General features: G+C 32.5%; 3 protein-coding genes across 3 annotated transcripts; all 3 read right to left on the reverse strand.

Moving 5' to 3' along the window:
- Positions 1-707: 707 nt before the first annotated feature.
- On the reverse strand, positions 708-4,350 carry LOC115695911 (transmembrane 9 superfamily member 9). The gene is made up of 7 exons (XM_030623006.2): positions 4,043-4,350; positions 3,229-3,393; positions 3,033-3,142; positions 2,835-2,943; positions 2,634-2,746; positions 2,386-2,536; positions 708-2,212 (listed from the first exon to the last, which is right to left on the reverse strand). The coding sequence occupies exons 1-7, from the start codon at positions 4,151-4,153 to the stop codon at positions 1,055-1,057; spliced, it is 1,917 nt and encodes a 638-aa protein (XP_030478866.1). The 5' UTR covers positions 4,154-4,350; the 3' UTR covers positions 708-1,054.
- Positions 4,351-15,313: 10,963 nt separating this feature from the next.
- On the reverse strand, positions 15,314-18,499 carry LOC115694823 (uncharacterized). Its single transcript, XM_061117002.1, has 7 exons — positions 18,107-18,499; positions 17,667-17,708; positions 17,008-17,090; positions 16,746-16,848; positions 16,428-16,641; positions 15,961-16,055; positions 15,314-15,874 (listed from the first exon to the last, which is right to left on the reverse strand). The coding sequence occupies exons 1-7, from the start codon at positions 18,246-18,248 to the stop codon at positions 15,621-15,623; spliced, it is 933 nt and encodes a 310-aa protein (XP_060972985.1). The 5' UTR covers positions 18,249-18,499; the 3' UTR covers positions 15,314-15,620.
- Positions 18,500-22,494: 3,995 nt separating this feature from the next.
- On the reverse strand, positions 22,495-26,462 carry LOC115724996 (leucine aminopeptidase 1). The gene is made up of 10 exons (XM_030654388.2): positions 26,163-26,462; positions 25,368-25,782; positions 25,048-25,242; positions 24,645-24,870; positions 24,372-24,498; positions 24,143-24,238; positions 23,764-23,841; positions 23,331-23,391; positions 22,977-23,164; positions 22,495-22,821 (listed from the first exon to the last, which is right to left on the reverse strand). The coding sequence occupies exons 1-10, from the start codon at positions 26,376-26,378 to the stop codon at positions 22,693-22,695; spliced, it is 1,731 nt and encodes a 576-aa protein (XP_030510248.1). The 5' UTR covers positions 26,379-26,462; the 3' UTR covers positions 22,495-22,692.
- Between the last annotated feature and the right edge of the window lie 1,039 nt (positions 26,463-27,501).

Genomic DNA, 27,501 nt, shown 5'->3' on the forward strand with positions numbered 1-27,501 from the left:
ATAGAGCTCTTTATATTTTTTTATTAAATTTTTTATTATTATTTAATCAAAAACATTAAAAAAAAAAATCGATGACCCACAACAAGTCTACATTTTCCTTAAATTTTTTTTTTAAAAAAAAATTGTGCACACATAAATTACACATCTACCCAAATCATTTTTAATAGTAGAATCTATCTTATATAAAAATGATTGCATGAAATTACTTGCTACATACATGAATATAATATTAATTTTGTATTATTTGTGTGCGCAAATATCATTACCCCTTTAAAATGATATAATAATTAAGAGTTTCAAATAAATGAAAGTGACATCTTAATTTAGCATAGTTATTCATTCACACGCACTGTCCATTCTAGTTTGTTATTAACAACTGTTTTGTATAGAAATCAAAGATTTAGATTAACAAATTCATACGCCAATTGCTTAACATCACATTTAATGGAAAATAAGTGTTTGTCGCATTCAAATTTATGTCTAATGATAAATTAGCACCATAATTAAGTATTCTATTGCTATTACAGTTAGTGCAATTAAATACTGACATCAACTTTCTAACTAATAGCAATACTCAATTTTAAGTATCCTTATTAGCCAATAATAAATTAAACGCTAGAATATTTGTATTTTAATTGTACATTGAATTGAATCAATTATAAAGAGAAAAAAAAAAGAAAGAAAAGAGTAGATTTGGTAGCCAAAGAAACAAAAAAGAATTCCAATTTAATTTTGATTTAGGCATTGGAGATAGTAAGTTTGCATACAATTTCTCACAAATGTTTGGTACATAACAGTAATAAGGGGCATAATAATAAGAACAAATAAACAAAGAAAAAAAAAACGAGCTAGAAACTGACAAAGAGAACCTGTATTGATAAAGCTAACAAGAATAACAATTTCTATGACCTCAAAAGATTCAAAATTGAACCCAATTTTGGTTGTAGTAGCTCCGGGAGGACATTCCAAATGTACCTTCCCCGACCAACGAATTATCCGCTTACCGTGTAGAAACAAAGTCAAATAATTTCCTCGACGATGATATTGACGATGATCAGTCGATCTTCACCGACGAATAGATCAGCCTTGTGAACCAGAAACATGCGTAGAAACCGATTGTGCCGGTCAGGACAAAGAAAGCGTACGAACCAATCAGCATGTATCCGAAATACAAGGCACCGGAAACTGGCTTTGTGATGTCAAGCTTGGTGAAGAAATAGAATGCAGCATAGAGGAAAAGGTAGAGTGCTGAAGAGCCTGAAGTCAAGTAAGACCTCCACCACCAAAGATAGTCTTCGCTGCATAGTTGGAAGTAGCAGAGCACAATGGTGATCTCGGCGCAAGTGATGATGAGGATGATGAAAACGATGAATAGAAACCCGAATATGTAGTAGAATTGGTGTAGCCATATTGAGGTAAGAATGAAGAAGAGCTCGATGAAAACTGCGCCAAATGGGAGTATGCCTCCGATTAGGATAGAGAAGGCTGAGTTCATGTACCAAGCCTGTTCTGGAATCTGTCTTGGGATCTTGTTTGTTTTTACGGGATCCTCAATTGCTGGCTTTTTGAAACCAATGTAGGAACCGACAAAGACTAGAGGAACTGAGATTCCGAACCATAAAAATACCAAAGCAAACATGGTTCCGAAGGGAACTGCTCCCGATGATTTCTCACCCCAAATTAAAGCGTTCAAAACGAAGAAAATGGCGAAGAGAGTTGCAGGAAATAGGAAAGCTGTTTTTAGAGTAATTTTCTTCCATTCTGTTCCCTTGAACATTTTATAAAGCCGTGCAGATGAATATCCTGCAAAAATGCCCATAAAGACCCAAAGGAGGAGCATGGCTGTCATCAGCCCACCTCGGTTGGAGGGGGAGAGGAATCCAAGGGCAGCAAAGATCATGGTGACTAGAATCATCCCAAAGAACTGTACCCCTGTCCCAACGTATACACACAGTAAATCTGAGTTCACAGGAGGCCGGAAAACATCTCCATGGACAAGTTTCCATCCTGTCTCTTCTTGGGCTTCTTCTTGGGTCTCAAGCTGGTTGTACTTGGAGATATCGCGGTATAGTGTTCGCAACATGATCATAGCTACCATGCCGGACAAGAAAAGAACAATCATCAAAGAGTTAACAATTGAGAACCAGTGAATTTGATCATCAGCCATTAGAAGATAAGTATCCCAACGAGATGCCCACTTCACATCACTCTCCTAAGAGATTCAACAAAACAACAGGCATTCAGAAATAAGTACAGCAGAATATGATTCTAGAAGAAAGTCAAGAAGCTCTTAAAAATATAAGATTTTACTACAAAATGACCTCCCATTACGTTTATATTAATGTTTATAATGTTAACAAGATCTTTATAAGCTTAGTTACTTACCACAAAATCGATATCATAAGTAAATATGATTTCCTTCTTATCCTCAACCTCCTGAGGAGTTTCAGAGTTTGTAACTGTCTTCCTTGAGTGAGGATCACATGTTGATAGACGTGTAGTATCAGTCCACTTGCCATCATAGGCATGCTTGACACTAAATTTGAAAAAGAAAAAAAAACATTCCCGTCAAAACAACATAAACCACCACAAAGAAGAATAAGAATAAGGGAATAAAAGTCATAAATTTTAACCTGTATGGCTTGACCTCAAATCCTACAATCCTGGCTAATTCTGTTATTGGATCTCTGTGATATTTGACTGTAAATGCTAAGTGATTGTGAATAAAATGTTTTTCCTCTTTGCTCTGTATACAAATACGTTTGAATTTGTTAGATAATCACATTAAAAATCATTGCATAACCCATAAAACCTATCATTGGTCTGGAACGTACCCCAGCATACTGTCCCCTAAGACCAATATGATAGCCATGTTGATACACGATGGAAGATTCTGTATCAATTCTTCGAATGGGAACAACCAGAGGTAGATTATCCAGAATCCTGTCGTATGTAGCCATGATCATTAGAAAAACATACCAACCCCAATTAAAATGACTGTGCAAACAAAGAAGATAATCTTAGATCCTCACATGTTCACGCGGTACTCATCATCTATCTTTTCCTTGAATGCCTTGGCAGTTTTCGCATCAAGAGTAATACGGCAGAGAACATTACACATCTGTGGTTCTCTCATTTTAAACTGCAACAAAACACCAAATTATGTCAGCTGCTAAACCACTAAACCAAAAACTAGCAAAGGAAGTTCAACCAAAAAACTAAAATGACCTCATAAGGAGAGTTTTCAATTCGGTCGCCACGGAGGACTTCCCCAAGATTCTCTGCACTGTCAACTATGTGCTGTGGACGACAGTAAGGGAGGGAATAGTACGAGTAAGGCAACTGTGTTTTTGTAGATGTCAATTTGTTAACTTTCACTCTCAACGGATCCCCCTGCAATAGTAGTAAAATAACATAAAAATTAAAACACAATGATATTCTTACCATAGAGACAACCGCTGAGGATCCAAGCAAGGACTAATATCCAACTGCTTTCCTCCCCAACTGAGGCGAGGAAATTAGCCTCATCAACTCATTGTATAACACATATAAAACCTCTGATCCAATCAATTTTCAGAATTTGAAACGCTAGTAACATATAGAGACAACATGTACAGGTTTATGTGCAGTTAGCATTATGATATATCTAAATAGATATTATAAGCGATAGGTACTTTTACAAATCTTAGGGCATTTTACAAAATCCAAACCATAAATTCTCCGGCCAAAAAACCGCATCAAAGCAATAACATCTCCATCAAATCCTTATATTAACACAAACATAACATAGATCTCAATAAAATTACACGAGAAAGGACCAAAAATCTCAACACCGACACATCAAACCTAGCTCGGATCTGAATGCCACTAACTAACACACCACAAAATAACCAAGATCTAGCCCTAAATTCAACCATAATCGTATACACACACGCTTATATTCACATAAACTAATCAAATTAAATCCATGCATGAATCATGTATACATAAATACGCAAACACATTCATCAATACGTAATTGTAGAAATGAGGAAGAGCTAACCTTCTGAAAATCCTGAGGAGCGACACCAGGGAGGTAAAAGCAATGAACATGGCATAAGAGCATAGCACACAAACAGATCCATAGCTGAAAAGCTAGAGTTCCTCTCGCCATGGCTTCAAAGGTGGAGAGAGATCCAGATCTCAATCACACTCACCTTCTTCTCTTCTCCTTCTCCGCTCTCTCTCTTTCTCTCCTCTCTCTCTCTAAAATGCGATTTTGTATCAGTCTCTCTGTGAATATCGCGAAAGTTTTATTTTTTTCCTTAAAAGCACGAGAAGAACGAGACAGCTCTTTTCTCTCTCTGAAGCAAATTATTTTGGGATTGGTAAAAATTAATAATTAATAAAATAAAATAAAATAACTTCCATTTATGGCCGTCCGATCATATCTGTAGTATATCTGACCGTCCACCGCTTGACGGTGATCAATTTTTCTCTCTCTCTCATGGGTAATTTGGTAATTTCATAGTATCTGGTCAAATTTTATGTTGCTTGACATTACTTTAAAATAACAAATCTTCATTAATTTTGGATTTGTAATTGAAAAAATAAATATTAAGGTAAGATATCACTTACATTAAATTATTAATCAAAACAAAAAAATAAACTTCTTTCTTGGGTTAGTTATAGATCTTCCTATGATATTTTTGGTGACATTTTATTTTTATTTTCTCAAGAAAAAAATCCTATTTTTTGTTGGTAAGAATTTGTTTGGCCATTTCTTAATAGAATCCTAAATCACTGTCTTTAATTATGGTATTTTTTATTCCCTTTTTTGACCATCTTAAATCAAGATTTTTTTTTAATCATTGGCATTTTGCCTGATTTTTTTTTCAATTAATAAAAAAGAAGTCACATATTGATATAAACTAGTAAAATGCATTAGTTAAGAATAAATACCCCTTTTGTTTTTAATAAAGAGTAATAATAAATGAAGGAATAACTTCTTTATGCCCTTTTGCCTTTCTTAAAAGAACTCATAAATACATACATATATACAATGAAAAAAAAAAAGACTAGATTCAAATGACTTTTTCTTTTTTCACAAAAAAAGAGAAGAAAATATAAAAGAGAGAAGTAGAAGAAGAAAAGACATTAACAACCCAACAACATATTTTTTTTTTTTAACAAACCAAAAACATATAAGTATTACCTACTTATAATTTAAATAATGTAACATTATTAGTATAGTTTTAGTGTTAAGTAAATTTCGTCACTAATATATAGATCTTATGTTACAAACATGTATATTTACTAGTTAGCCTCTCATTCATATTGGTTTGGGTCTTAAGAAGAAGTTAACTATTAGACCTGTTATAACATTATGTAGTATTTTTAAAAATTATTAAAAAAAATCGTGTTTTTTTAAAAGGGATAATTACGGCAAAAGTCCCCAAAAACTTAGAGTTGATGCAGATTTATCCCCAACCTCAAAAATTGGCGGTAATAGTCCCCAAGGTCGTAATTTCTGTAAGTCCGTTGGTCCCTTTTTTAACAGATCCGTTAAACTCAAATAATTTGGACCAATAATTTGTCGACATGTGGCATTTTATTTGAGTTTAACGAAGTTAGAAAATTGACCAACGGACTTACAGAAAATGCGACCTTGGGGACTATTACCGCCAATTTTTAAGGTTGGGGACTAATCTGTATCAACTCTAAGTTTTTGGGGACTTTTGCCGCAATTATCCCTTTTTAAAATGAATTTTGTTTAGAAAGTTGATGAGCCTAGGTGCAAACCTAGCTCACTTTAGCCTAAAATAGTCCCAACATTTTTCTAATAGGAAAGTCTCCCGTTCATCCCATTTTTTTTTTTTTTTTGTAAGTTTATAGTAATAATAATAATTATATTCAAACTATGTAGATGAACCTTATGTAACAAATGAGTAAATTTTTATTTTTGAAAAAAAAAATAGTAAAATGCAAATGACATGAGACTGAGAGTGACCATGTAACTGAAACTGAAAATTTCATGGCCAAAGGAGACCCACAAACTTCAAGGCAAGATGTCATTGTAAGCCACCCACTAGAGTTGTTAGAAATACAAATACACTTATAATGACAAACAAAATAAGGGGTTTATATTAAAACATATATTAACAAAAACAAAAAAAAACTCTCTTTTTACTAACTTTTCATAAATAAATTCTAAAAGTACCCTAATGTGTGTTCCAAGTACCAATTCCAAATAATTTTTATGTAGTGTGGCCAAAAAAAAAGTATGTTTAGTGTCAAATTGAAGTTGCTTTTCCCAAGATTGAATCTGTAGTGCTACGCAATGAGTAAAACACTCTGATCTGAGCTTGCTTTGAACGTACAATATGGTAGTCAAACCATGCCAATCATAATTAACAAAACCCTAACTAATCAAAACCCACTCTTTTAGCTTAACAAAACTAATAATGTTATGCTATTGTTACCCCTTTGGATAAATATTAAATAGGGTTTATACCCAACTGGGATTATGTGTGTTTTTATCAAAATTCATATTTGATATTTGTGTTTATAATAATGTTTCTTTGCATGACCGTCTCTTATATAAGCGAGTTAGGCCCGCGCTTAAGGTCTACCTAGCTTAAGGGTTAAAAAAAGATAATTACATACATTTTTACATTTAAAGAAATTTTCTTTTACATTTTTACAGTTTTTTATAAAAACAACAAGAAAACTACATAAAAGTAACATTAAAATAACATCTAAATAACATCAAAACAACAACAAAAAAAATAACATACATATAACAAAAATCAACAACAAAATAGCAAGAGTACAACATAAAAGACCGTATTTTCTTTAAATAAAATAAAAAAAATCGTAAAAATGTATAAAATTCCGTGAAACTATATTTTTATAATTTTTTGGTTGTTTTTGTGTATTTGTGAAATAATCCCTAAAAAAAATCATCTTTTAAAAATTCACATATTTTTTTATTGATTTTGAAAATACTGTTTTTTTTTTTTTCTAAATAACGGCCCAATATTTTTTTTTTCTTATGATCTACTAAAGATCAGGGTCAATCCTGATTATTTGGTACCTTAAGGTGCATTTGCTTGGTGGTAATGGAAATAAATAGAATGGAACAAAATCAAATTTCATTCAATTCTTTTATTTGGTTGCATTTTAAAATATTAGAATGTCAATAGAATAATTTTTCTATCATTTTGGTGGAATGACTATTCCAATTCAAAATTAAATTGTTTTGTCTATTTTTTACATGCATATTAAATTTTATTCTTATCCCTACTTTTTTTAAGTGCTTGACTCTTAGACTCTCTCTAGGGTTCATCACTTTCTTTCTCCCTTTCGCTCGATTACAGTCGTCGCCACCCTTATCTTGACGCTCTCTGTTGCCCAGGTCGAGAGGAGATCGTTGGTTGTGGTGCGTGAATGATGGGTCGTGGTTGGTGAGGTTCGACGCTATGGTAATTCAATTCTTTTATTTGCTTCAACAATGCTAGTTTGCAGGTGGTCTTGCTACTGGAGAGAGCGTCTGGTGGGTCATGGGTAGTGAAAACAGACGCAAGGGTGAAAAGTGTTTTGGCAGTTTTGTCCAATGATGAAGAAGCAAATCTGGAGTTCTGTTGGTGTGGGGCTGCTTGGAGTGGGCGATAGTGGCTCCTCCAACCACTGTCGTGGATGACAAATGGGTTTTTGGTTGCTCTGCCTTCCCTCCTTAGTGGTTGTGGTGGTAAGTGATGCATTGAGTCTTTGGATTGGACATATGGATGTGCAATCCAAAGGTGGATATGAGTATATTGTTGGAATTATTTTACCAGGATCTAGATTTACTAACAAGTATGTTTCATTAACATCTTAAAATGAATTTCTAAAACAATTAAATAAACACATATAAAGTTTAAGAAATCTTACATTGATTGCAGCAGGATATAATGACTCCTTCCGTTCAGATTTCTAGCCCTTGATTCCTTTCTGTAGCAAAGCATTATCAAGATCTGAACTTGGATCTCTTTCTCTCCTTCTTGTTGATTGGATTTTTCACAATCTTACATACTATGATTGAGATACCACTTGATGTGCGTGGGCACTCACTCTATCACTCAAGGTATGAAAATATAAAGAGAATAAGAAGAGAATATGGTTTGGCTATGCTATAGGAAAGGAGGCTCAAAATTTTACTGAAGGTGATTTTTCATCCACTCTAAGTGTGAGTCATCACTATCTATTTATAGGCAACCACCTAGGTTTAGGTTAGGATTTATTAGGCATTAAAATAATGAAGAAATTAAATGGAAAATACTTTCCCTACTGGCCGACCATAGGATGTAGTGGGCCCCACTTGGAATTTTCTATTTTATCAAAATCTTTCCTTATTTTCTCAAAAATATCATTTTCCCAATTCTAACCATTTAAATGCCAAAACTAATTATTTAATAATTAAAACAACTATCAAATAAAATTGTCATTTAATATATTTATTAATTAGACTTATCAAAGTCTCTTAATTAAGACCTAGGATCTCTTTTCTTCACATTTAAGCCCTTGCTTAGTGAAAATTCATAAACTAGACATAGTCTAATTTTAGAATTATAATTGATTAACTAAAATCAATTAACTGAGTCTTACAAGCAGTATGGTATCAACTAGTATGGGTACCATGGGCCTATATAACCGAGCTTCCAATAAGCTGATCCAGAATTTACCAAGTAAATTATCTAACTTATTAATTCCTTGTTGCATCCACTCATAGAACTTGAAATTGCACTCTCAGTCATATAGAATACTCTATATGTTTCACGATATAGATACGCTATTAATTATCCATTGTTATAATCCCAATAATCAATGATCCTCTATAGATGATTTACATTGCATAGAGATAAAATTATCGTTACACCCTTTCAATGTATTTTATCCTTAAAACACTTGGCCACCTATAAATGATATTATAGTGAACTAATATAGTCACTAAAATGAGCGCTCTATCATTTATCTCTATTTAGCAAGCTCGAAGGAAATCATCGTTTCACTTCTAAATACCTATAGAAGCTATAAATTCCATATCTATGATTAGCGCTCCCACTCAATTGTACTACCATGTTCCCAAAATGTACGTATCACCCTGACCAAAAAGTAGGCTTAACTAACAAATCAAAGAACATGAATAACACTCTTGAGATCGAACCTAATCATGCAGGATTAAGATCATTTGATCTAGGATCAACTAGGTGATATTGAATTTAATAGATATTACGGTAAATTTATCATATCTAATCAAAGTTCAATATCGGTCCCTTCCACTGTATACTCCATACATCTGATACTGGTAAACTTTGCCAATGCCCTGGAAAGGACATAACACTTATCCAAGGTGTAAGTATACCTATCGCTGTTTATCATGCCAATCTAAATCCAGTGAACTGACAAATTAGGGAATTAAACTCTTTGAACATATAATCATGATTATATTCCACTGTGCTGACAACACTATAATCATGAACAAATACATATGTTCTGGACTTAATAGAATTTATAATATAATCATGAAATAAATCATGTGAACCATGCAACATAAAATGTGATTTCTGATCTTTATTAATCAGTAAATCTGATTATATTGAAATGGGTTTTATTTAGGGCACAAAACCCAACATATATCGCCAAATTCTTAGATAATTACTCTCGATATTTACTTTATACAAGAAATGTGAAATGTGAGAAATTTCATGAATTTCTAAAAATGGTGAAAACTAGTTAGGTAAGTCGTTAACATCTTGCAAACTGATAGGGTGGAGAAATATTTGATTATGCAATTCAAATATTATTAAGTTAAACTTCAAATTGTATCCAAACTTACCTCCTCAGAACTTTAGAATCACATAGTGATAAAAATGGTAAGGTCTATGATTAGTTACTAGCAGTTGTCAGAGTCCTTCAATAAATATACCTTAGAGATAGAAAACGACATTCTAAATGTCCTCCCATCTAAGTCTGATCATAAGACAACCTTGGATCCTACAATCATGAACTTAAGAAAAGCTATAATTGCTAATTAAGTTTTGCATGTTTATTGGCTATTCTGAAGTGATTAGGGTGAGCTATTTATGGTTGTTAAAATAAGGAAGTGTTTGTTTCTATAAATACTACTTTTCTAAGAACATGACTATATCCGGAAATAAAGTAACAAAGTAGATGAGATACTATTTGATTTGAACCCATAAGTGTTCCATCATCTTCTGTAATTTCTGAAGATAATCCCACGGCCTCTGCTATATCGTCGCGAGTCGTGATAACTGAAGAGGATAATACCACTAATGTTCCTAGACAGAAAGTCACAGTACCTCTTCGTAGTGGGAGGATTTTTAGGAACCTGCCTTGTTTTGACTTGGATGACACTAGTGATGATAATCTATTGTTAGTTTAAAAAAGCAATGGATAGTCCTAGTAAGGAACTAAGACTCGAAGCCAAGAAAAATATGGATCAACTATAAGTCTTTCGAATACAAGGATAAGAAATGAAACTTTGCTAAGTGCATTCAATGGACTTAAGCTAACTTCCTACTCTTAGTATCATGGTTTTGATGAGAACATTTAAACCTATGGCTTGTTGTATACCTGATAATTTTCTTACTCTCTTACAAGTAGTTTACGTAAATAAGATGCTAAAACATTTTTTATTGATTAAATCTAAAGGAGGTAATTTGAAGAAATCACTATTAGTGTTCATCAAATTACCTACACCACGCTAACCGCTTGCACCACACCATTAGAATGTGGTTCGAATTTTTCCCAAATTGCATGATATGGTGCAGTTTACAATTTGAGATTTCATAAATATAATTTAAATCACACTTTTACAAAAATACTAACATTATAATATAATTCATATTTTTATTTAACTTTTAGTTTTGTTTAATCTTATTAGAACTATAAGTTTGTTTAAGCATAACATTTATCAAGTAAGTTTTATAAATTAATCAATATGTGAGTATGAAAGTATTATTTTTTTAAAAAAAAATATATAATGTATATATAATTTATGTATAATGTATAATGTATACTACATTATTTATATTACTTATTGAGTTAATTTATGCATATTGTATCATAGTTTTATATTATCTTTCTTGTTTTTTTAACACTTTTAGTTACAAATTTTGTGTATTAATTACATATGAAATTTTATTGTAATATTTAAGTATTAGCAATTATTGTAATCCACCCCACAAAAATGCAAACCACCCACACTGTATTTTTGTAGGGTGGTTTGTGCAATTTTTAAAGGTCTATGTAGTGAGGGAACAATTTGGAAAATTGCTCAAACTGTATATACAGTACGATTTGAAAAATTAGTTAAATATCATACTACCCGCACCGCAAACACCCCTAACCACTAAGGAAGCATGACCACCAAGTTTTAGCATGATTATAAACAAAGCAAACTTAGCAAGGGAATAACTAGCTCATTCACAGTTTTAGAACAATGCACAAAATAAATACAAGAGAAATCTTTTTTGACTATAAATGTCCTATAAGACCATACCAAAAGACGAAACTACCGTTATTAGCAATAGAATCCCATGCTCGCCAACCAGCGACAGTCAATTTCAACTACAACATATTTGCACACCAACCTTATGTTGGAAATTATTTTACCAGGATCTTAGATCTACTCACAAGTATGTTGATTAACACCCTAAATATGAACTTTCTAAAACGATGAAATAAACACATATAAAGTTTAGGAAACCTTACATTGGGTGCAGCGGAATTAAATGACTCCTTCCGTTCAGATATCTAGCCCTTGATTCCTTTCAGTAGCAGAGCATTATCAATATCTGAACCTGGATCTCTTTCTCTGATTCTTTAGTGCTGAAACTCCTTCTTGCTGAAAGTCTTTCTTCACGATCTTCCTCACTATGATTGAGGTATCACTTGCTGTGTGTGGGCACTACTCTAACACTAAGGATTTCGAAATTTCAATGAAGAAGAAAGAGGAGAAGAGGTCGGCCAAAGATAGGGAGAGAGAGAGGCTCAGTTTTTTCTGAATCAGAAGTGTGAAATTTAAGTGTGTAAATTTCCTGAAGCCTTCACTATCTATTTATAGCATTCCACTAGGGTTAGGTTTGAATTATTTGGCATTAAAATAATGAAAATATCAGTTTAAATTCCCTACAAAAGTGGTCGGCCCTATACAAGTGGATTTGGGCCTCACTTTTTGCAATTTTGCAGTTTTATCTTTTCTGCATCTGATTTTCTCAAAAATGCCAATTTTCTAATTCAACCATTTAAATGTCAATTCTAACTATTTAATAACTATAAATAATTATTAAATAATATTTTCATTTATCATATTTATTAATTGAACCATACAAAGTATCATAATTAAAAAATATGCCCCTAAAACTCTTTCTTTACAATTTCGCCCTTACTTAGTGAAAAATTCACAAATAGACATAGTCTAACTTGAGAATTATAATTGATTAATCAAAACCAATTATATGAGTCTTACAAGCAATATTATCTCAACTGGTGCAGGGACCATGGGTCTATATAACCGAGCTTCCAATAAGCAGATCAAGAATTTATTACTAAAATTCACTAACTTATTAATTCTTCGTTGAATCCACGCATAGAACTTAGAATTGCACTCTCAGTATATAGAATGCTCTATATGTTCCACCATATAGACACATCATTAGTTATCCATTGTTATAATCCTAATATGATCAATGATCCTCTATATGAATGATCTACACTGTAAAGGGATTAGATTACCGTTACACCCTACAATGTATTTAATCCTTAAAACACTTAACCCCGTATAAATGATATTTCAGCTTATGTGAAATGAGATCTCCACCATTTATTTTCGTTTGTTCAAGCTCGAAGGAGATCATCCTTTACTTACTATTCGCCAGATAGAAGCTATAGATTCCATGTTCATGTTAGCGCTCCCACTCAATTGCACTACCGTGTTCCCAAAATATACGTATCACCCTGACCTAAAAGTAGGCTTAACTAACAAATCAAAGAACATGAATAACCTCTTGAGATTGAGCCTAATCATAACAGGATTAAGATCATTTGATCTAGGATCAACTAGGCGATATTGACTTGAATAGATATTACGGTAAGTTTAATAAATCTAAGTCAAAGTTCAATATCGGTCCCTTTCGATGCATACTCCATGCATCCAACCTAAGCTTTACTTTAACCAATGCTCTGGAAAGAACATAACACTTCTCCAAATGCAAGTAAACTCTGTTGTAGATTATCATATCAGTAAAACCCTGTGTCTGATAAATCTAGGAAACTTTATTCACATAGTCATGTTTACTTTCCAATGTGTTGACAGCACAATAAACAGGATCAAGTATGTGAAAAGGGTTTCAGATGAATTTATACATTATGTACATTTAATCATGAAATAAATCATGTGAACCATGCAACATTAAATGTTATTTCTGATCTATATTAATAAGTAAATCTGATTATATTGAAATGAGTTTTATTTAGGGCATAAAACCCAACACCTTACACGTAATAGCGTTCCCCGAAGAATAGCTACAAAATCAGCAGACTCTGCTACTAGTGGTTAGGAGTGTAAATGGGTCGGGTCGGATCTGATCCATATATGATCCGACTTGATCCCAATCATGTAAGGATCTGCTCCGCTAGATCAGATACTCGGATCGGATCGATTCCAACCCGACTATTTTTCTGTTAAGAATTTTAATATTAACTTATAATTTTATATCCATTTTAATTTTGTATTAGTATTATTAAATACAATACTATGTTTGGTGTTGACATGTATTAATAGATTGTGCAAAGATCCGGGTCTGGGTCTCGGTCCGGGTCCGGGTTCGAGTCCGGTCCCAGTCCCAATCCCGAGTCTCAGTCCGGGTTAGGGTCCCGGTCTGAGTCTAGGTCCAGGTCCCGGGTCTGGGTCTGCGTCTGAGTCCCGGGTCCGGGTCCGGGTCCCGAGTCAAGGTCCGGGTCCCAGGTCCCGGGTCCCAGTCTGGGTTTAAGTACGGGTCTGGACCAGGTTCGCATCCCGGGTCCGGGTCTGGGTCCTGGGTCCGAGTCCCAAGTCCCGGTCCTGGTCCTAAGTCTCGGGTCCGGGTCCCGGTCCCGGTCCTGGTCTCGGGTCCCAGGTTCAGTCTTGGTCTTGGGTCCTAGGTTCGGTCCCGGGTCTCAGTCCAAGTTCGAGGCCAAGTCGGGTCCGAGTTCGGATCGGGTTCGGGTCCAAGTCTGGGTCTGGGTCCTGGCCCCGGTACGTGCAGGTCCGGTCCCGGTCTGAAAGTGCCGGTCCGTGCAGGTCTGGGTTCGGGTCCAGGTCCCAAGGGATCCGAGTCTACGGTCCGAGTCTTGAATTAAGTTTTTTTAAAATAAATTGAAATCGGGTCAGATCAGATGCGATCCAAAAAAAAAAAAAATTAGGCGAGGCGGAGCGGATTTGATCCTAGATCCAATAAATACCCGAATGTTTCGGATCAGAAGTGATCCATCAGATCGGAGCTCCAACCCGCTCCAACTAAATGAATCTTTTTGACATGTCTACTAGTGGTTCAAAAGTTGCACATAGAGACTATGAAATGCCTTTATTTTCTAAAAAAAAAAATGAACTGATTGAATGCCTTTGGTTGCGGGGTTCTTTATTTTCTCATGAAACTTTATTAAAAGAAAATATAGATCTAGATTTGGAATAAATGGAAGTTTTATTGACAAGACATTTTCAGTTTCCAAAAAAATGAACATTTATAGTTTTTAAACCTCTTCTACATTACTACAATTGATGAAATGTAAGGTGCTATTAAAATATGAAAATTTCACCAAAATCATCAATACCCTTCTTTTCTAATGTACTAATAAGAATGAATAACTAGAAAAACAAATGGGATACCAAACATGACATCAATTTTTTAACTGCCATCTATGCTATAAATGAAGTTTCTAGTTTTGACATTTCCTAAAGAATGGATGGATTTTATGGAAATGGAGAAATCAGAAGAATCAATTTCCCAAGGTAAGTTAACATTCATGGGAACCTCTGAAGTTGTATGGACTAGTACTAGTTCCCTTTCGATTCCAATCAAGACAGGCTGCACAATCTTATGGTGCGAAAGGTACCGATATCGATGCTGGAGGCTCGGGAAAATGGTCATCCATTTCTTGTCTCTGTCCCTGGTTCTCTTTTTCTTTTACTTTTCTCTTAAATTTTCTACTCCCTCTAAGTGGGATTTGCATGAATTGAGTAACACAAAATCAGAGGAAGAAAATAATAGTAATGACAATCTTGAAGTCTAAGTTATTGAAGAGTAAAAGTGCAATTTCATAAATGTGAATAAAAAATTTCCTCCAAATAAGATTCACAGCCCATAGTGACATAGATATACAACCACTTAAAATGCAACTACATCCATAATCTTTACTAAATAGCATCAACACCACTTGAAGAATAAAGATCATAATATATAATATAAATATATATATATTTATATATATAACCTCAAAAAATGACTGCTTTTAAACTAACAACCTAAATAAATAATACTCATAGAGATGAAAGGATGAGCAATTGGCCTTAGGAGCTCGGCTCCAAAACAATTGGATTTTCAGTTTTCCTCTTGTGTGGGTGGTTCGAGCATTCTCACGGTACGAGGAAGCATAAATTCAGCAAACAAAGGAAAATGAGAGGAGGGATAAGAACCTTCGGAGTTATCATTGACTACTTCGCATGAAACGGGAATCAGAGATCTACCTCTGAAAAGAATCCAATCTATGTGCAGATCTTGAGTTTGACGATCCCAGCAAAGGCAGAGGGCTCTGAAAATCAACTTGAGAAATTCAACTGCTCCTTGCTTGTCACCTGAAATTGCCAGACAATATTCAAAAATTAGGCTATGGACATTATCATATAAAAGTGAGTTGTATCAAAATGTAGTGTAGCGTTACCTTTAAACCCATGATAAGTGCGAATAAGAGAAAGATTTTTCCTCACCCGTGCGTTCGGCCATGCATCTCTCAAATCTCCAACTACACCATGCTCTCTGTGGTCAAGCAGGAAAACAAATGTTTACCAGAAAATACATAAAGTAGAGAAATATCTAATCAGTTCAACAGCTGCGCGGAATGAAATATGTGTTACTCTTAGCTAACCGTTAAAACCATCCATTGTAATGGAAGTTGTCTTGAATAAATGACTGAAGGTACTAGTGTTTTGTCATCAAAGTGGTGGGAAAATACAAAAAATTTATCATCTCATTAGCTCCAGGGTATACCTACCAAAATCATCCATATATTTAACAATGCTAAATAATCATCACCATTCTCCGCAATCATCCATATATGAACACAACAAAATTGGAAATAACAAATTTGGCACATAAAAAACAAGCAAGATTTGTAAGTTTCGGATATACCTTGACCTCCCGAGCAGGAACCGTCCAGTAGTTGACTCCTTTTGTGTGTTAAATCCTCCACAATACACAACTGGCAAGCTAGGAGGCAAGGAAGCAATGTGCTGCCAGGTGAGTAAAGCACTTCGTCTACGAGCACGTGGACTAAATTCATCCATGTTTGTATTTACTATCTCGAATGAAAACCCGGGTGGCTCAACTCCTTTCAGTTGAAATGTGTGGACATCATGTCAAAGAAACAAATGATATGGATTCTCTATAATAATAGAGCAACACAATAGGAAAAACATGCAAATGAAAGCAAGTAAACTGATAAGGATATCGCCCACGTTGCAATGCATGGAACTGTTGATCCCCATGACATGCTTCCAGGGACAGAGGGTGATTCAGATAACCAAAATGTTCCACCTTCTAGAAACTCCACCTTTATTCGATAAACAACAATGGAGAAAGGGCCAGTCGATATCAATTTTAATGAAATGACAATAAACAGGAAATAAGCTAATTTCCCATTCTTATTTTTCCGAAAGGAATAGAAGAAAGTGAAAGTATGCTAGATGGTTTAAAGAACTTAATCTGATACCCTTTCTTTGTCATAGAAGATCGTGCAGTATTCATCTGAAGTGTCCTCCGGTCCTTTTCTAGATACTCCGAATTGATCATAACCTAATGAACATAAGGCCAACAGAAAGTAACTTCTATATGTAGGATAAGACTTAGAACGAGTTCAGCAAGCACATGAGCATATCACTAAATTTAGTTTGTCAAACCGGACGCCAATTAGCAAGGTTAACTGTAAAATTTTGTACTAACATGATTAGTTCCTTTCCATTCATACATTTACATATTTAAGCATTAGCAAGGATGTCAATATGAGAAAATTAGCAACTTCCTTGAAGCATTAAGACTTGAGATTCATAGCATGGTACCGAAGAACAGGTGAAATAGCTATAAGCTGATCTGGAGATAATATGAACAATGCACTGGAGCATTGCCTATATTCACTACTACCCACATCAAACACAAGAAATTAATAATATTTTTCATCTATAACCTTTGCTCAAGACATCATCTCATACCTATGAGTTTAATTAAAACTAGAGCCATTTATGTACCCCCAATACAGAGAAAAATCTATATAGAAATCATATTAACTATCCAGCAAGCTCAACTTACAGATTCATTACAATGATAAGCTATCAGTGGTAAGCTTCACAAGTTAAAATAGTAATAGCTCAATACCTGGTAAGCCTTGTTGAAGATAATCCAACTGAGACTTCACTCCTGAGCACAAATGAAGCTCATTATAGAAAAATATTAATAATAAGTGATTAAAAGAATGAGCCAACAAAGGAAAGAACAGAATAGGAGAAACTACAAAATTGTAAACATCTCAATAAGAAACTAGCAACCCAATAACAAAACCAATTCTTCCAATATATATATAATCAAAGTGAAGCAAACATTATTCCAACCCAAAAAAACACCAGTGACCAAAATCCTAGCCCATAGAGCAGACATTACAAGAGTAAAACTCAACTACATCGAAATAGAACAAAAACCCACATCAAAAACATATATCAAAGAAGACCCAGATCAATTAAATCGATCATTTTTTAACCATAAACAAGATCCATAAACATATAAGCAAAGTTATAAATAAAAGGTAACTGAAAAAATACCTTGTTGGGTGCAAAGAATCATTGGGTAATAACTAGTGATCACTCTTAAACACAACTCCTTTCTCTTATCCCATGAATTGGGGCTTTCAGGTGGCTGATCCTCATGAAGATTGAAGGTCATTACAGTCAACGAAACGCTCATTTTTCTTCTCCAATATTTATTTTTGACCCTATTTTTCTTTTTTCCTTTCTATTACATGATCACTTAAATTTAATCACACCATATGTGAGGTTTTTGGGCAAGAACCAAAAGGAGCAAGCTTTGGTTTATTTCATACTTGTGTGAGGTTTTTTACTTTGGGAGAATGAAATCAATAGATTGAACTTAGGAGTTTGAGTTTGAGTTTGAGTTTGAGTTGGGTTTTTGATGAGAATTATTGTAAAATAAAAGAACAAAACAAAGAAAAAAAATTCTTGTCGTGTCTGAACAGAGGGCGCATTTTGTCTATATTTTTAGCTGTGTTTTGACTACACACGTGCGAAGTCACATGATGGTATTAGAGAAAATAAATAATTGTTAATTATCTTGGTTGTTTTTTTTGTTTTTCTCAAATATTAATTATGTTGTTGGTTCTTAAATTATTAATTTATTTTCCTAGCATTTATTTATTTATTTATTTTTGAAAGAAAATAAGGTTTTTTTTCATAAATGTACTACAAAAATAATATAATTACAAAAAATGCAAAAAAAAAAATATTTTAAAAAGTTATACATTTTGAAAACTTATTACATGAAACCACATATTTTAATCATTAAATAAAAAAAATATGTTTATTAAAACTCAAAATAAACAATTTTGTAAAATTAATTAAACAGTTTTATAAAAATAAACAAGTTAAATATTTTTTATTAAAAAATAAATATTAATTATCTATTTTAGTATGAATTATTATAATTTAATAAGATTTTTTTAATAAAATATAATATTAAAATTGTAAACATTAATATATATAAATATATAAACTAGGTGATTGTTACGTGCCAAGCCACGTAGTGTTAGTTTTATTTAATATTTTAGTTTTTTATTTTAATTAATAATTAAAATAGTATAATTATTTGAACGATTTGTTTTATAAAAATAAAATAGGTGTCAGTATATTTAGTAAGTAAAACATAGTTGTGTTATAATAATGTATGTTATTAATAGTAAAATGTACATTAATCTTCTAATTGAAAAAAGTTCTATTATCTCATTTCATATCTAATAATAGCTACACAACTATATATTTATAGACTTTCACATTCTTTATAAATTACTAATAAGCACCAATAATATTTTCATATTCTAATATTTTTCAACCTTCTCCTCTTGGTGGTAAAATTAAAAATAAAACTAAAAATAAGCACAAACATATAAGGTAAATACTAATTACAGCCAATTTTATCTTTTTTTTATTATTATTTTTTTAAGCCCAAGCCCAAAAATCTCTAAGCCAACACAATCAATCTTCTTTTATATTATCTAGTCTAGATATTTTATCTATATTTTTCTTTTTTAAAAAATAAATAAAAAAATTATTAATATTCTCCCAAGATAGGTTTGTTAGAGAGATATGTGGCTAAGATGATTTTTTTAATTTAAAAAGAGATTATTAATATTTAAAAGATTGTTTATTTAAAAGATTGTTTAATTTTTTGGGTTTAATTATTGGGTTTATTTTTTAACGGGAGATCAAACCTAATCGTTAAATTTAACAGAATATTCTTTTATTTTTAAGTATATTCTGTTAAACCAATAATGTTAAACCAAGAAATGCCGTTAGATAGGCACTTTTAATATATAAAGATATAAATCAATACTTAAAATTATTAAAAATAAACATGACACATAGAGTGATATAATAAACATATATTTATTATAATTATAACCATAAAAATAGACATAGCCAATTTATACTATACTAAAATAAGTATATTTTCTTTCTATTGATTATTTTCTAATGAGTTAGTCAACGAATTTTCTATTGAAGTATAATTTTACATCAAAAAATAAATAAACAAACATAACTTTATAAACTCCAAAGAAAAAGATAAAGATAAACAATTTATATATATAGATATATATTATTTATTTTCTAAAAAATTACTAAAAAATAAACATAACACATATAGAGTGATATAATAAACATATGTGAATATTATTATTTTGTTTACTAAATAAGTATGTTTAATTAATAGAAAATAAAATAAACACATAAATAAAATATTTTATATTATTAGTATGTTTATTATAATTGTAAATATAAAAATAAACATAGCTAATATTATCATATATATATAATAATCAATAATTATTATCATATATATTATAAAAAAAATTAAAAAAAAAAGTTTTAAATTATATATAAAATTATATGAGAAAATGGTAATAAGTTTTTTTTGCACATAGTAATTAATTAAAATAATGTATACAAATTGTAAAATGCCCAAAAAAAAAAAATATCAACTTTTATTAAATTAAAAAATTACGAGACTGCTATAAAATTACTAAAATAATGCCCTAATTATTTGATTATATAGTATTTATTTGAAGTTTTTTTTCATTTTAATTTTATGAAATGGTTTTTTTTTTTTAAGTTGTATCAAACTAAAAGAAAGGTTATTACATTCAGATATTAAAGCAAAGTAAATTTAATTTTACTTGGGATATGATTTTGTCCTGTTATTGTACTTTCACGGATTGTAATTCGTGATGTACGGTAGCCGTCAAATGAGGGAGTTATTTGATCTGACGGCAGAGATTGATCTAGGGGTAATTAGGGTTAAAAAGTATAAACGTACCCTAACACTCATTTAATGTACTCTGAGACCCATCTAATGTACCACGGAATACATTCTGTGAAAGTACATCACGGGACAAAATCATATCCCTTATTATTTATTTTGTTAAATCAAAACTTAAAAAGATACTCTGCAATTTAAATTCATTATTAGTACAACTTTTGAAATGGTACCGTTTGGTAACACTTTTGTTTTTTTTTTAATTTTTTAATCACAAAATGAAAGTAAAATTTTTGTTTTTAAAAATTTTGTTTTTGAAAAACGAAAATGCGTTCTGTAATTACTTTTGTTTTTCAATTTTAAAAACAGAAAACAAAAGTGTATTCTGTAAAGTTTATTTTTATTTTCATTTTTTTATTTTATTTAAGTGGGGTCCATGTCCGGGGTCGAATTCGGATCCGGGTCAGAGGTCGGGTTCAACACAAGGGTTGTGGGAGAGGATTTGGGTCCGAGTCGTGTCGAAGTCCAAAATATTGATTAAGAAAAAAAAGTTGATTAAAAAAATATTAAAAGTGATTTTTTTTTTTTAAATTTTGATTCTCAATTAAAAAATTGAAAAGTAAAAACAGTTTTATAAAACATGTTTTTAAAAAATATTTTCACTTTTCTAATTTTAAAATCAAAAAACTGATTAAAAAAGTGTTACCAAACGCCACCTTAGAAAAACTAATTTTAAACTTTTTTTTTTTTTTGAGAGAAAACTAATTTTAAACTTAAGAAATGAAATCTTTGTCTTGTTTTATCCTCTCGAAAAAAAAAAATCATCATTCTTTCAAATATTATATTGAAACATGAAATTTCAGATATAGATTACCCTAATGTATCAAACAACTAAAGCATGGATTTTTACTAATTGAAGTGGGAACTTGATGCAACTCAACCCCAATAAAGATGAGAAGCTTTGAAAAATTAAAATAAAAAAAATTCCTACCAAACCAATAATAACTTTTTCAAATATTCCCAACAAACCAATTAAAAGGAACATCAAATCAAACATGATTATATGTTATCTTTTCCTAATAATATACAAGGTCAAGACAAAAACAGTCAACTAAATCAGTATACATTATTTTAGAGGATAAGATTACTAATATTATTTGGTGCACACTTAGAATTATTCTCCATGTTAATGTACATGTACACACGTTCCAAGACAAATAGACTATTGAATCACACTTCTATCTTACTTAATCAACTTTTGAGGATGTGTTCTTCATTTGAACCAAATGATATTACCTACAAAAAGAAGGCACTCTAATGCTTGAGACTGATTATTTTAAAAAAAAAAAAAAAAGACTTATTCTGATCGATTGTCAAATTTTTCTCGAACTTCTGTTAATGCTTTCATTTTTGTGTAATTTTTGTTTTCTTTCTAAAAATCGTGTTCATTCAATATGCTATTTTGAGCTCAGTTGAGCCTTAAGCTCTGTTATGCCCTTAAGCTTGAGTTTCCTTCTATTTATGCTCTTAGCAATCAAACTCTCGTTTTCAATTTTTGATTTAAGTTTGTATTTTTAAGTGCAATCCAGTTTTAAATTCAGTGACATAAATCTTCATGTTGAACATCTTAAGATTGTAAGGAATAGAACACCATAAACAAGTAAGATTATGAAGCAAGTTCTTTTTTTATTATAAAGAGCCAAAGACATGAAAAAAGAAGGTCACACCCTAAGGCTCATTGCTTTGTGGCGCCATGCAGCATAACCTGGCTAAGAACACTCAAGAATTCCACCAAGATTGAAACTGCTTCGGTCCCAAATCACACTCTCCCTTGCTCCACAGATGAAAAACGAAACCAATCAATCTAAGAGGAGTTCTTCACAACCCATTCAACCAGAGTAGAAATGCCAAATCCTGTGGCGGTGCGCTTCTTGTCATTCCAGACCGGGCCGGCCATGTCAATGTGCATCCACTGTACTTTTTCATCCACAAACTGCGTACATAGCCATATGGTTTAAAAGCTTTCAGAATTTAGCGAGATGAGGTGAATGGAACTAAAGTTATGAGGCGGATTTAGTTGTACTCATTGCAGTGGACGTGTTTGGAAAACGAAAGCTTGAAAATCTAGATGTTTCATTCCATATTTACCTGTTTCAAGAAGAGAGCTGCAGTAATAGAACCACCTGGACGACCACCAGTATTGACCATATCAGCTATTCCTGATTTCATCGACTCCCAATAACTATCCTCCATTGGCAACCTCCAAAGTTTCTCCCCACCAGCTTCGGAAGCTGCAACTACCTCCTTAGCCAGTTCATCACTGGGTGTAAAGATACCTACAAGAAAGAAAAGGTATGAGATAACTCGTAAGCCTTGTACCAAATCCAATATGCAAATCGAAACAATTTCCTAGGAAGGAATTACAAATCTAATAATTATACCTTCTTGTTACAAAAATAAACACATTTGAAAAACTTAGAAGTGCAGTAGCTTATGATATACCTGCAATTGATGGTCCAAGAGCAACTACGCAAGCGCCAGTTAAAGTTGCCAAATCAACAATCTGTAGAACATTTTATTAAGGTATCAATACAAGAAACACCCACCCATGTTAAAGATCCATAGAAAAAGCACTCATTTTTTTCAGCATATACAATAGCAGAACTCAACATTAAATAATAAAACTCAGGTGGAGAAAAGCAAAACTCATCTTGTTATTAAATAAATAAGCATATGAAAAATCTCATATAAAAATTTCATTATTTGAAATATGAATTTTGAATTAGTATATGATGTTACAGCGCATATTAAAACTACCTAAGAAAAAAGTTTCAACGAATGATATTTTCCACTACATATATTCCTATTAACTCTGTCCTAAGAGTAAACAAACATATGCATGGTTACAAAATACAGTAGATAGTTTCAGGACTACCTTGTCAACACCTTGGTTAGAAGCATATACCAAAGCATCTGCCAGTGTAAGTCTACCTTCAGCATCAGTGTTGTTGACCTGAGGTATTATTGAGGCCAGAAAATATTAAAACATATATAAAATTATGCTCGGTTAAAGAAACACATACTTTATCCGAATACAAGCAGAAGTAAAGCTTTCATGGTCTTGCATATAATCTAACTCATTTAATAGTCAGTGCAATATACAAAAGTCTACCCAAATGTCTTAAATGGCCTCATCTTTAGAAATTAAATTTCTTTCATGTATTTTGAGCATATAACAAGACAATTGGTTGATAATGAAACCTCACTTGTCACTTCTGTAAAACATGCAAAATTATAAGGCAAAGAAATCATACTTCTATTGTCTTTCCATTTGATGCTGTTACAATATCCCCAGGTCTCATGCCTGTTCCACTTATCATATTCTCGCAAGCTGCGACAATGAAGTGAACCTGCATATAGAAGAGCAATAGATTAGAAACAGAATTTTCGAACTAATAAATCCAATTGCTCAAAAGTATCAAGAACAAGTTGCAATTATGTCATCAACATCTAAGTTGAAAAACACATCCACTAAGTGCTCACCTCTACGCCAGGGGGTTTGATTTGACCAATAGCTTTAGCAGCACCTAAGACTGCTGCTGAACCACCCATGTCAAATTTCATGAGCTCAATAGAGCAGCCAGGTCCTGTCTTGATGTTGTAGCCACCACTGAACAGTATATAAATTTTTATTAACAATCACTATCAATTAGGTACGACTGCATCGAAACTTTGAGTCACTACAAACTTCTTCAACAAATTCTACTTTTCCTTTGCCTTTAAAAATCAATTTGTTTGATAGAATTTACAATTTACCTGTCAAAAGTAAGCCCTTTTCCAACTAATGCCAACTTGGCCTTTACAGGTCCACTTGAAGGCTTGTAAGTCAAATGAATAAAATGAGCGGGATTTGCAGAAGCAGCAGCAACAGCCAAGTAGGAACCCATTTTCAATTCTTTACATTGCTCTACATCCAATATTTTTGCAGACAGAACATCACTGTACTCCGCAGCAATCTTCGAGGCCTCTTCAGCAAGAACCCCTAAGGTATAGTAATAGTAATAATCATAGGATCAACAATAAGAATCGTCAAGATTAAGTAAAAATAATGTGAAGTGAAGACACAAGCAGCATGGATCATATAATCCCATCACTGTAAGTAAATACTACATGACTAATAAAAACTAATATCGAGCACAATGACAACATCCATACTTACCAGGTGTAAGTACATTGGCAGGTGAATTCACAAGCTCTTTCCCAAAAATTATTCCAGAAGAAAGATCTTCAGCATATTTGAGCTTCTTCTCCAATTCAGGACCACTTCCAAGACCAAGAATGTCCACAGATTTAAGGTTAGATTTCTTAGACTCTGATCGATACCTAGTATCTTCATGGGATCCCAACACAGTTCCTACATCAAAATTAAGCAACCCCACTAAGTTAAATACCACATATCCATAACAAAGTACAAACATTAAGTCAAGCCACAAAGTTTAGCACCAAAAAGATCAATGCCAAAACAACATGAACAAGTACCAGATACAATAGCTGAAGCTGTGGTGAGTTTAGATTCAGCAGAAAGATCCTCAGATGAAGCCAGCACTATAGCAACATCACTTGCTTGAGCAGCTTTGGCTGCTGCAGCAACAGCCTCACCGAGACCCCGAAAAGCCGCTGTAGTTGAAGCAGACTGTCCAAGCCCGATCAAACCAACCCTCTTTGATCCAAGACCAGGAAGTCTAACAATGGTTGACTGGCCAACCTTTCCACTGAAATCCTCCTCAGAGGAGACTTCAGCCAATAGACCACCCAAGTGAGAATCTAGCTTCTTCAAAATGGGATTCTCAAACTTACTGTTATCATCTTTCTTGAAGTCCTTTTCTGTTACCCCAACAGCAAGTATATCTCCCTTCCATTCTGTCACATCGATCTCTTTCGCAGCAAAAGAGATCTTCACGGGAAATTTCACAAACAGTTAATAGGCAATCTCAAAGATTCAAAAATAAATAAATAAAATACAGAAATGAAACCCCAAAATCATCAAATAACAACGACCCAAGATATTTCAATAAAGAAAGAAAGAAAATTCAGGATTCAAGATGAGAAATGAAAACCCATTTAGCAAATATTGAAGGGTTTGTACAAAAAAACAAAGATCATCCCAAGTGAGCCATAACACATCAAAAATAAAATGATCTAGTTACTACACTGATGATCCACAAACTTTCACCATAATTCTAACTCGACAAAATCCTCAAGAAATCACTAAAGAAAACAAAATGCAAAAGTGGGTTATGGAGTTTGATAAAAGGAGAGAGAGAAAGAAAGAACCTTTGGGGATTCAATGGGAGAAGGTTGAGTAAGGCCAAGAGTGGCCCTAGCAATGGTGTGAGCCATGAGCTTTCCTCTGCGAGAACCCAAGGGTGTAACTGCAAAAGAAAGTCTGAGAGTAGGAGAAGAACGCAATTTAGTTAAGAAAGAGGTGGAAGAAGAAGGAGCAGCTACTGTGAATAACGTAGAAGCCAAGGACACAACAATGGCTACCATCGTTTGAGTGTGGGAGTCTCTATCCTATTTATAATGAACCTCAATGGCCTATTGGCCTTCACCTGTCAAAAGATAAAGCCTTCCTTCTCTCATTCTTTTTTATTTATTTATTTTTTATTTGGTTGGTTTGTTGGGCCTTGATTTGGGCCTGGGCTTACGACATCATTATCGAGAAGAATCGGTTTACAGCACCAGCCCATGGGCCCGAGCATCTTATTCTTATCTCTGATCATGCATCGATATGAGTACTTTTTATTGTCCACATGGGCAAATGAGAACTTAAAGAAACGTAGAAATTACACTATATATCGAAAAAATTTAAGAATTTACGTTTTTATAACATAAATAAATAAAGTTAATGGGTTATGGTTTTTTTTGGTTTTTTTTTACATATATATATATGGTTTTTTTTATATCATATTTTTGTAAAGAAAGATGAAAATCTCATATTTGTAAACAATAATAAGTTTTGCCAAAAAAGGCACCGACACTGGAAAAGTTATCGGCGCCAGAAAAGTTGTCAGAAAAATTATTGCCGCTGGAAAAGTCACTGTCATCGGAAAAGTCACCGTCGCCCAAAAAAATTACTGAAAAAGTCATCAGAAGTAGGTGTCTTAAATATAAACAAAAATATAACTATTTATAATTGAAATATTACCGATTCTGTAATACAAAGAATAAAAATAAATAAAACAAAATAACTCAAACTAATTATAATTAAATTATAATCGGTTATAACTAAAATAGAACCAGTTATATAACATAATGAATACAAACAAGTAACACACAATAATTCAAACCGATTACAATTAAAAAATAAAGGGAAAATCAGTTCCTAAAACACTGAAACATCAATTAAAAACAAAACTAGTTATACAATAAAAATTCTCGTTACACATAATACCTCATAAAAACGATTATAATTTTTTTTTTTTAAAAAAAAATAGAGATCAATTTCAAAAAATATTGAGGCATAAATATGAAAAGAACCAATTTCATAACAAAATGTATAAACACAAATAATAACACACAATAACTCAAATATAATATAAAGAAATCGTTTATATTTATCAACTAGTTAAAAATTTAAGACAACAAAATTGGTTCTATAAATTAACTAAGA

This window comes from Cannabis sativa, chromosome 6 (genome assembly GCF_029168945.1).
Source record: "Cannabis sativa cultivar Pink pepper isolate KNU-18-1 chromosome 6, ASM2916894v1, whole genome shotgun sequence".
NCBI lineage: Eukaryota > Viridiplantae > Streptophyta > Magnoliopsida > Rosales > Cannabaceae > Cannabis > Cannabis sativa.

What these genes read in the sequence shown, in the direction of transcription:
- LOC115695911 (XM_030623006.2), bottom strand. Translation starts at nt 4,153, where the DNA reads ATGGCGAGAGGAACTCTAGCTTTTCAGCTATGGATCTGTTTGTGTGCT. An exon ending in CTCCTCAGGATTTTCAGAAG is followed by an intron (nt 3,394 to 4,042) that starts GTTAGCTCTTCC and finishes CTACTATTGCAG; the next exon opens with GGGGATCCGTTGAGAGTGAA. An exon ending in TTAGGGGACAGTATGCTGGG is followed by an intron (nt 2,747 to 2,834) that starts GTACGTTCCAGA and finishes ATTTGTATACAG; the next exon opens with AGCAAAGAGGAAAAACATTT.
- LOC115694823 (XM_061117002.1), bottom strand. Translation starts at nt 18,248, where the DNA reads ATGAGCGTTTCGTTGACTGTAATGACCTTCAATCTTCATGAGGATCAG. An exon ending in TCTTCAACAAGGCTTACCAG is followed by an intron (nt 17,091 to 17,666) that starts GTATTGAGCTAT and finishes TATGTTCATTAG; the next exon opens with GTTATGATCAATTCGGAGTA. An exon ending in CACTTATCATGGGTTTAAAG is followed by an intron (nt 15,875 to 15,960) that starts GTAACGCTACAC and finishes TGGCAATTTCAG; the next exon opens with GTGACAAGCAAGGAGCAGTT.
- LOC115724996 (XM_030654388.2), bottom strand. Translation starts at nt 26,378, where the DNA reads ATGGTAGCCATTGTTGTGTCCTTGGCTTCTACGTTATTCACAGTAGCT. An exon ending in AGCTTCAGCTATTGTATCTG is followed by an intron (nt 25,243 to 25,367) that starts GTACTTGTTCAT and finishes ATTTTGATGTAG; the next exon opens with GAACTGTGTTGGGATCCCAT. An exon ending in CAGCTCTCTTCTTGAAACAG is followed by an intron (nt 22,822 to 22,976) that starts GTAAATATGGAA and finishes CTATGTACGCAG; the next exon opens with TTTGTGGATGAAAAAGTACA.